Source organism: Salvelinus fontinalis, chromosome 18, assembly GCF_029448725.1.
Source record: "Salvelinus fontinalis isolate EN_2023a chromosome 18, ASM2944872v1, whole genome shotgun sequence".
NCBI classification, from domain to species: Eukaryota; Metazoa; Chordata; class Actinopteri; order Salmoniformes; family Salmonidae; genus Salvelinus; species Salvelinus fontinalis.
Window position 1 is genome coordinate 3,931,383 of NC_074682.1, and position 11,062 is coordinate 3,942,444.

The following is an 11,062-nucleotide window of genomic DNA, read 5'->3' on the forward strand; positions in this document are numbered from 1 at the left end:
CACGAGAATGTGTGCGTGAAGCCTGTATGGTTGGTGGTGCAAGCATTTGTTTGTGTGCTTGCGTTAGTATGAATAAATATGTTTGTGTGTGTGTGAAGGCACTTGTGTGTGGCCGTGTCCGAATACCCATACTTGCATCTTAAATAGTAGGCCGTTTGAGTATGTGAAAAAATACAGTTTTATAGAATGTGACATTTCGAAAATCTAGTATACTTTAAATGCCTGGATGTCATACTCATGTCAGCTTGACAACAGCTGATCAATTAGATATGGGGATGCACTACCGAAATCAATGAAGAGCGCATTCTCAATACGCAAAAATAGACCCTTTTATAGCACACTTTATATTCACTTTTCGGGAATTTCACAGGCACAATGCATTGGAAGGGGGAGCTGCGAGTTTTGATTAGCTAGATCTCTTCAAGCAAACAACAAAACAAGTTGGAAGATGGCGATTAGTGAAGCTTCTACGTTGGTGTATATCATTTCTGTTCTCTTTAAAATGATCATGATTATTTCATCCTAATGTGATTTTAATGTTATTTTTTTTACAGATCAGGAGCTTGCTATTGCCGTGCCTTTACCTAGCTACGCACTTTAGTAGAAATTGAAGTTATAACTGTTCAAACAGTAATGTTAGCTACAGAGTTTCTTGCTTGCTGTTGAGCCACAACTTTTTTTAAAAACATTAGCCTAGCTAGCTAGCTAGCTAGCTACTTGTTGTAAATACCAGGGCTTGTGTTCAAACTATTGCAGGGGCTGATGACAATACCAGGTATTGAATTCAGTGGCGAACACGACAGGATAAATGCTTCAAAATAAAACGGTTTTGAGTAAGTCATGTGGCCATAGTTAGCTTTCTTGCCACTGCACAATGCACTGCCACTAGCTGTACCTAACGTTAGTAACGCGGTAGCCTACATTCCTATTTTCCACGGCGGTGCTTGTCCCACCACTTCTCTTTTCTTCCATATAGTTCTGATTTGTCACGTCGATTTTATTTGTGTTGAGCTGATTGTAATGTCTATGCTATGCAATATTAGTTTCTAACTGAACGGTTACAGCATGAATGGGTCTAGCTAGTTTTATTGCAAATAACCTGTTATGGTGAAAGTAATGGTAAGCTGCACTCGTTCATGTTTCACCTTCGCACTCCAATTCGATGAAGTACGTGGCAGTCCTAGCTATCTACAGAAAGATCACACAATTGTACTTTACTCATATTTTGGTTCATGTTGTGCTTCATCTTATGTCTTTTTCAGGATCTACGTGAAAGAGTGTGAGCTGGAGGGGCAGCTAGCTGTCACCTCAACAAGCGTTCAGTCTCACTGCAGAATTAGACGTTTATCCGCGTTCTCCAAATGTCACATTTCCAAGTGTTTTTGTTGCTCCTACTGCTCTGTATTGTTCTGTTACTCCAAATGTCAAATTTCAAAGTTAAGATTTAAGTTTAGACACCCATTCCGAATGGGTAAGGGTTAGGGTTTGCGATAGGGTTAAAGCAAAAAATTCTAACCAATGTCCATGACTGGGATATGTATATGTTCAATATGCCCATCCACCACCACAACACTCTAACAAAACCCAAGCCTACTTGATGATAAAAGTGCTCTTGGTTGCCCCTAGTGGCCGGTTCTGAAGGCATTTCCTGATGTCTTTGGGACATGAATAGACTTCCAATTTCGACGTCAATCTTGAATGATCTCCCTGGTGACCTGCATGGGTGAATAAGAAGTGGGAGAACCAAACATACACTGTATGCTACTCTATGTTATCTTGCCATTTATTGCTGTGCTGTACTTGGCTAATAAAGTTCCCCTTTTCTTTGAGAGCAACAACACTTTCCCATCTATTTCCTATGCTTCACCGGCACATTCATGTAAGTGTGAAGATATACATGTTAGAGAGGTGCACGTGTTCCAGAGAAATTTACTGCAATTGGCATAATACCTTTTACAGGTATTTACATGTAGTATGTTTGATACTGAAAGCTATCCTTTTCCATATTTTTGTAGGAGTTAAAATTCTCCCCCCACCGGAGTCTGCACGAAGGGACGGGAGGCCACAGCCACATCCTGGGAGTGGTATGCGGTGATGGATCAGGTGCTGGGGGGCTGCCACTCCATCAACACACCGGTTATCATCTCCTCATCCTCTCTAGGTGCAGCTGTGGGCTGCTCTCCCTTCCAGAAGGGTCCAGATGTGGAAGTTGGAGAAGGTGAATGCCAGGGAGGCATGCATTATGGCCATTTTAGAGGCCATGATTAAGTAGTTGTATGCATTTTGTATGTATTTTATTTATAGCTATTAGGTATGTATTTTGTACTGTTTTTGGTGAAGTCCTTTGTTTAAACCCAAAGTGGAATGCTGTTCTCATTGAAAAGTTTTTTTTTGTATGTAAAATATATATATATTTATTTGATATTGGTAAATCTACTGTTGGTGTGTTTTCCTTCCCCATTTCAACATAACAAAATGCACTCGCACATCTGACCTATCTTCTTCCAGGTGCAGGGTAACAACTAGATAAGTTGAAAGAAAAAAGAAACCTGCACACTGCTCACTAGTATCACTTTTTTACTGAAGCTTAGGTGTTTGCCTCTTGGCCCCCATCTGAGCTTTTTGCTCTACTAAACTAAATAAACCATCTTTGGTATAATAGTAATACTATGACATTTCATTTCTATAGTGCTTTCATAACATTCTCAAAGCACATCAAAAGCAAAAATAAGCAACACATCATCTTGAGTAGCCGAGCTGTCTCCCATTCATTCCTCTCAAGCTTCAGGTGACTTCAATTGATACATGCTTAGGCTTACGATCAACTCAAGTTTACTCCAAATACGTTGTTCCAAATGCTAGCTACTAGGCTAATGTTAACCTAAAACAACACTCCGCTGTAGTGAAAGGTCACTGGGTGGGGTTACAGACGATCAATACAACCTGGAACTCGGGGGGGAAAACGTGCGGCGACTGTGGATTTTCTTTTTTGAACGGTCATCCATCCCGAAATTACAAGTCAGCAACTCTGCATTATCCTGAAGGGAGTATGGATGTGGACAGAGGTGTTGGAGTGTGTTTGAGGTCACAGATGACGTGTGTTGTGGCTGCGGCACAGTATTGTACTAACGCCCCTCCTTGTCTGAATGAATGTTTGCTCCAACCATATGTTATATCGCATGATATTACATTAAATTCTCTCAGTGGGCACTTACATTTCTCCTCACGTCTTTTCCTAGGAAAACGAGCACCTTTCAGAAATGGACTCCATCCTGCAATAAAAGGCAAGTTGTTCTGAATGTCGAAATACTCAAGTGACGTAAAGAAACCTGTGTCCGTTTGGATTGTCAGGAAATGTACATGGCCACCGGGCATTGGTAAATATGTCAGAACAGAACTACTCTGATCTACATTCACAGTGTGCTATTTAGACAGCCTGATCCAAACATCATGGCGTTACCTAGTCAATCATATAAATCCCAGCAAGAAAGAGTATAGCTGGTATAGCTTTATTCGCTTATTTGGAAACATGGATAAATGCTATAGCACTCACATGGATAACGTCTGGGTAGCTTGCAATGTAGGTCTTTTTTAATTAGGCGGGTGAGCAATAATACTTGGAAAAACATGGAGAACCAGCCGCCATTTATTTATCAACACAATAATATATCAAGTAGATACAGGGACTATTCTTGGAATAGCACTATTGTACCTGAAGTTATATTGAATAAAATATACTATGCTTGCAGACCTAATTTTTAGTTGAAGATCAGCACAATATTCAATGAAATATACTATGCTTGCAGATTTCATTTGAATTGAAGATGAATCAGTTTTGTTTGTCTGAGAGTTCTGTAGATAATGTATGAATACATACATGGAAATCCACCAGAACTCAAAAAATACTTACTTGAAAACCTGCTATCCAACAGTACCAGCAAAGATTCAAGATAAAATGTATCAAATCCCCCATTTACTGTAGTAAAGTTAAAAACAACATTTGTCTTGGCTCTCAGCTAGTGTCAGTTACAGATATTTAATGGGAAATTGTCCGCATTAATCTTGACCCAGGTGGAAAAATTATCAAAATCAGGGAAATTATACTGATTGTTTTCTCTAATCTGGTATTCAAGGTGAAGAGGCTAAACTTTTCTTGCGTTTCAACCACCTCAGCCACTGCGATATTGCAAGGCTTTCATAAGACAAACACGCCACAGCATCAGTAATCAGTTTCTGATTTCACTGTATACTGTTTATGGAGCTCTGCAGTGTTTGTGTGGCTCCTTGGTGTGGCAGCGGTTCCCAGCCAATCCCATTTCCCCATTTCTCCTCTGAGCAAACACCCAGTGTGGCCCAGGAGACCCAAGCCAAATGAACACAGAGCAGGACACCAATTTCCCCAGTTCGTCAGGCTGCCTCCCCGACGGACACATGTGTTTATTTACACATTGACGCTCACAGAGAGTGTTTGTATTGGACCATACGGCTCCCACACTGAATCAGACCCTTTAGGAGGATTGTTTTCATACAGTAGAATGGGGAAATTCACATCTGAGCCTTTATAGCAATAACATTTGAACATACAGATAACTAAAATAAAGGAAACACTTGAGTAAACGAGGGATACAAAGTATATTGAATGCATGTGCTTCCACAGTTGCAATTCCTGAATTCATGAAGCAGTTAACATCCCATCATTCTTAGGGTCATGTATATAAATGCCCAGTTGCCCATTAGTTTGGCTACCATGGCTAGAAGAAGATATCTCAGTGACAAGGACCATAGGGGGTTTAAATGGGGCGGGTGTGTCTGTCGCCAGATCTCGACCCAATTGATTCTGTAGCTGCGCCTGTCAGTGTTTTCCACCACCAACAAAACACCAAATTATGGAATTTCTTGTAGAAGAGTGTTGTCGGATCCTTCCAATAGAGTTACCAGACACTTAGAACACGGAATCTATGCCAAGGTGCATTGAAGCTGTTCTGGCGGCTCGTGGTGTCCCAATGCCTTATTAAGACACTTTACATTTGAATTTCCATTATTTTGGCAGTTACCTGTACATCGTGATGTGAGCCAGAGCACTGCTGGTTTTCATCCTTCCCCTTTAATCAGGGACTGAGTGACCTGAAACAAATATACTGAACAAAAATATGAACGCAACGTGTGTGAGCACAATTTTCTTTACATCCCTGTTAGTGTGCATTTCTAATTTGCCAAGATAATCCATACACTGATTAAACAGCTTTGCACAACCAAAGAATCTCTGCACAAACTGTCAGAAACAGTCTCAGGGAAGCTCATCGTCTTGACCACTGGCACGCTGGATGGCAGACAACGTGTATGGCGTTGTGAGCGAGTGGTTTGCTAATACACAGAGATACCGTGGCGATCCTGAGGCCCATTGTCGTGCTATTCATCCTCCGCCATCACCTCAGGTTTCGTCATGATAATGCAAGGCCCACTGTCGCAAGGATCTGTTAACAATTCCTGGAAGCTGAAAAGGTCCCAGTTCTTCCATGGCCTGCATACTCACCAGACATGTCACCCATTGAGCACGTTTAGGATGCTCTGGATCGACGTGTTCGACAGCGGGTTCCAGTTCCCACCAATATCCAGCAACTTCAACTCTATGCAAAGGAGGTGTCACACTGTATGAGGCAATTGATGGTCACACTAGATACTGATTGGTGTTCTGATCCACGCCCCTACTTTATTTATTTTTTACATTTCTGTGACCAACAGATGCATATCTGTATTCCCAGTCATGCGAAATCCATAGATTAGGGCCTCATTTATTTATTTCAATTGACTGATTTTCCTTATATGAACTGTAACTCAGTAAAATCTTTGAAATTGTTATGTTTATATTTTTTGTCCAGTGTAGAAGCCAAACTCTTTGAGGCGTGGGGCAACCGAGCAGGGCTGGCCACTATATCGACATAATGGTAGGGGAAATACTGATACTGCGGAACAGTACCCCTGGAGTGCCCTGTTGGTAGCTTTTCCCAAAGTTCTGTCTGTACTCTTACAGGAAAGGCCAATAATCTTGTTTTAAACCTGTGTATATTATTGCCTTATGTAATAGTCCTGTGTGTGTGTGTGTTGCACGGGTGAATGCTACAGTACACTATGGTGGTGGGTGAAGTGAGTTCCCCCCCATGCAATGTAAAGCACTGTGGGCACCTCGGAAAGAGCTATATAAATTCAATCAATTACTTATTATTCAAAACTCAAAGTAATGTATGAATGGAGCCTATCTGAAAATGTCCAACTGTATTGACGGTAATGTTCATACTGTGTTGAGCAACTTGTCTTCTCATGTGCGTTCTGCAAGAGCAGCCATTTTCCTTTTGCCTCAGTTTTGAGTATTAGACACATAAAGTATGACTTTATGTTACCAATTAACCCTAGAGGCCCCAGACTCAGCAGTGGCTGGCCTGTAATGGGCATGCCCCCAAAGAGCCATAAATTCCAAGACCATACCTTAACGATTACAGCAGTCTGTCCCTCCATTCAGCTCGATAAACAGGTGCTGTGTCTTACTATGAAGATGCACTCTAAATGTATTTTCACCCGTAAAAATCAATTAATTTGTAACACTGTTTCTGGTACCAGAGCCAGGTTCTCTCTATTTTCTTGCTTGGCTGTGGCCTGGAATTTTCCCTCCTTTTTGTTTGTCTCTGAAGTCAAGGGGAAAATATTTTATGTTAGCTATTCGGCTTTAAAAAGCAACTGAGGAAAAATCAAAACACATGTGAGGATTGACAGTAATCCAGCCAAGAGGTTTTTCTTTTTTTGGTCAGTATGCTCTGATGCTCTCCATGCTCAGACACATCTTAATACTGCTCTTCCTTTTCTTGTCCAGTCAGCGGGGAGCTGGAAAAGACTGTTGACTGGAAACTGTGTTAGTACCACAGACTCCACAGGAAGACACTCAAACCATAGGGTGCCGTCAAAACCCACAACACCGGCCACAGATGACTGACAGCACTGTCAAGCAGAGAGGGAGGCGCTCCCTTCAAACTGAGATCTCAAAAAACCACTACACCTCTGGCTGACACCACCAGACAATCAATACAGGAATTAAAGACGTAAAAAATGTCTATAACCATGGGGTTCCCACTCGTCCAAAACAAGCAGAACATTTCAAACTGAGGAACGCTACTAGCGAAAGAAAAGACTGACGTTTTTCTACTGTATGCTACAGATCCCTCCAATTGACCATCACTTGTTGTCCATCCTTCCCATTACCTCCTCTTCAGTCTTGTTTTTATTTAGATACTGATCGATTCAACTGTTATTTTTAATGACTGCCTATTCCTCTGAAAGAGATCTTTACACATATAAATAAGCTGTTTACTTGGCTTTTTGCTTTCACTGCACATATCCTTTCAAATCTCTCTGCAGAACCTGGCAGGGTTTTCATGAAGCAGGGTGAAGGAGCAAGCTAACTTACATTAAAGAGAAATATTAACAACGTTCCTGGTCTGTTTACCACTGGGTTAGAGTTAACAGGTCAGTAATATATCCCAGCAGGCAAAATGTGGAACACATCTTATGTCATTTTCTGGTTAAGAAGACAAAAGGCCTTATTCTTATCATGGAAGTTGAGCGTTACGGCGCGATTGACATTAAAAGGCAATGTTCCCACGTTAGCGGAGACTCCATTCACAGTAAACCCTGCAAATGTCAGCTCAATCAGAAATGGTTATTAAATGTAAAGCTTACAACCAACTGCTCTCTGTTAAAACCAGGTAAATATTTTTCATGGCAAGACGACATTTGGTTATCTTGGACATATAACCAGATTGCAACTAAAAAAATACGTATTTTTCTGGTTGCTACCAGTTTTGCCTGCTGGGATTGACCCAGTTTCAAGATGAACTTGCTTAGACTATTGGAGAATATGGGATTGATTGAAAATGTTTACTCAAGTCATTAATAATCATGCTTTGGGGAATATCCAGGTGTCCTGGATCTGTTTAATATCAAAGTAGAAGTTCTAGCTTTTCCACCTGATCAAGGCCATGTTCAACCTCACCTCACCTTGCCTGAACAGGATTGGCAGAACAAAAGGTATTTGGGAAGATGGGGAACAGGCTGGCCCGCATAAAGAACAGATAGAATGCCAGTTTGACAGCAAGTTAGTAAGTAAACAATAGCCAGGCCTGCTATTTTATTTATAAAGCTCTATTTAGGCATGTTCAATAAGTAATGTTTTATTTTAGTTCTGTATCCATTGATATTTGTTGGGTATTTCCCAGGTGACTAACTTCCTGGTTCCGGTTGCCACATAATGGCTATTTTAATGAATGTTGAAGAAAATAACAATTAATAGGTAAGCATTGTGTTACCATTCTACACTGTAATTTATCAATCCCAGGCAATTAGCATACTGTAAACTTTAAGTAGAGCATAGTGTGACTTCCTACACAACCACTATCTTAATTATGTAAGTACTACTTATGAAAAAATATCAACATGTGAACTGTACACGTGCACCATACAGCTTAACCAATTCCCTCCTACCAACTCCCCTGGGCAAAGAGGTCTCTTCCAACTGTAGTCAGAAAGTATAGCCCTATTGAGTAATGGCATACTTTATACTTGGTTAATAGCAGCGCAATTTCTCTGACATTATGCATTAAAACGCTCATTTTTCATTAAAGGAGCCCAATTACCCATAGGCTTACGGTATGATGCCATCACAGGATCAGCCTGGGTCATTTATGGAAGTTCATGCTTCGCTACACGATCATGCCTATTTCACTCTCTCTAGTTAAACACATCTAGGAATGCATGTGGAAAAGCACCCAGGAATGAACTCTTGTTCAGAGTAATCCATCACATCATGAACACTGCAGTGCTCTGGGGGCTATCGCTAACTACTTTTAGCTCTGTTACTTCTCAGCCAAGGCTTGTGACACTAACAAGACATGTTTTAATTGGGCACACATCAGAGCTAAGGGTTGCCTAACTGTTTGGCGGAGACAAACTAAAGGGAGTATGTCTTGTGCAACTAGCTATATCATTTTATCATTATTGATTTGTAATAATACTTCAATGTTCTTTCAAGGTACAGATGACTTGGATGAGTGAACTTTTAACTCTCCAACATTTAAGTCTTTTCAGGATTTGGACCTCATCTTCCAAGAATTTCCATCCCCTGACTATGTGGAAATATGTGGTAGTTTTAAAGAGTGTCCTGTTCTGCCTTGGCAAGATCAGAAAACACACTCATTATTCATGAATGCCTCACCTCGTTTCGGAGTGTGAGGTGATGTCAACCAGGTATTTGGTATTTTATTAGGATCCCCATTGGCTGTTGCAAAAGCAGCAGCTACTCTTCCCGGGGTCCACACAAAACAATACAGAATGACAATACAGAACATCAATAGACAAGAACAGCTCAGACAGAAATACAAATATATATAATGAAAAGGCAAACGTAGCCTACATATCAATGTATACACAAACTATCTAGGTCAAATAGGGGGGAGGCATTGTGACGCGAGGTGTTGCTTTCTCTGTGTTTTGAAACCAGGTTTGCTGTTTATTTGAGCAATATGAGATGGAAATTCCATGCAATTAGGGCTCTATATAATACTGTATGTTTTCTTGAATTTGTTCTGGATTTGGGGACTATGAAAAGACCCCTGGTGGCATGTCTGGTGGGGTAAGCGTGTGTGTCAGAGCTGTGTGTAAGTTGCCTATGCAAACAATTTGGGATTTTCAACAAAATATTTCTTATACAAAGAAATGATGCAGTCAGTCCCTCAACTCTTAGCCAAGAGAGACTGACATGCATAGTATTTATATCAGCCCTCCAATTACAATTAAGATAAAAACTTGCCGCTCTGTTCTGGGCCAGCTGCAGCTTAACTTGGTCTTTCCTTGCAGCACTGGACCACACACCTGGACAATAATCAAGATTAGACAAAACTAGAACCTGCAGAACTTGCTTTTTGGAGTGTGGTGTCAAAAAAGCGGAGCATCTCTTTATTACGGCCATACCTCTCCCCATCTTTACAACCATTGAATCTATATTTTGACATGACAGTTTACAATGTAAAGTAACGCCAAGTAATTTAGTCGCCTCAACTTGTTGAACAGCCACACCATTCATTACCAGATTCCGCTGAGGTATAGAACTTAAGGAATGATTTGTACCAAATACAATGCTCTTAGTTTTATTGATTTTCAGGACCAGTTTATTACTGGCCACCCATTCTAAAACAGACTGCAACTTTTTGTTAAGGGTTTCAGTGACTTCATTAGCTGTGGTTGCTGATGCGAATCTGGTTGAATCACCGGAATACATGGACACACATGCTTTTTTTACTACCAGTGGCAGGTCATTGGTAAAAATAGAAAAGAGTAGAGGGCCTAGAGAGCTGCCCAGCGGTACACCACACTTTACATGTGACATTAGACTAGCTTCCATTTAAAGTAAACCCTTTGAGTTCTATTAGATAGATAGCTCTGAATCCACAATACGGCAGAGGTTGAAAAGCCACAACAAGTTTTTTTCAACAACAAGTTATGGTCAATAATATCAAAGGCTGCATTGAAAACTAACAGCACAGCTTCCACAATTTTCTTACAATTTGTTCACAGAGAAACAGCATTGTATTTGGTCAAACAATTTTTTCCAACAGTTTGCTAAGAGCTGGCAGCAATCTTATAGGACTGCTGTTAGAACCAGTAAAGGCCGCTTTACTAGTCTTGGGTAGCGGAATGACTTTGTCTTCCCTCCTGGCCTGAGGACAAAGACTTGCCTCTAGGCTCAGATTAAAAATATGACAGATAGAAGTGGCTATACAGTCAGCTACCATCCTCAGTAGCTTTCCATCTAAGTTGTCAATGCCAGGTTTGTCATTATTGATCAATAACAATTATTTTCCACCTCTCCCTCACTAACTTTACAAAATTCAAATTTGCAATGCTTTTCTTTCATTATTTGTCTTTTTATACGTTAATATAATTGCTCACTGTTTGTTGTTGGCATTTCCTGCTTAAGTTTTCCAATGAAATAATCATTAAAATAATTGGTAGCATCAAA

The 11,062-nt window shown here is 40.5% G+C and overlaps 1 protein-coding gene across 1 annotated transcript in view; it reads left to right on the forward strand.

Moving 5' to 3' along the window:
• The window catches only part of LOC129814823 (RNA-binding protein Raly-like), a 152,948-nt gene extending 141,886 nt beyond the window's left edge, over positions 1-11,062 (forward strand). The window contains exons 9-10 of the mRNA XM_055867884.1: positions 3,240-3,288; positions 6,870-11,062. Coding sequence (XP_055723859.1) covers positions 3,240-3,281 — 42 coding nt within the window. The 3' untranslated portion in view covers positions 3,282-3,288; positions 6,870-11,062. The remainder of the gene's footprint in view (positions 1-3,239; positions 3,289-6,869) is intronic.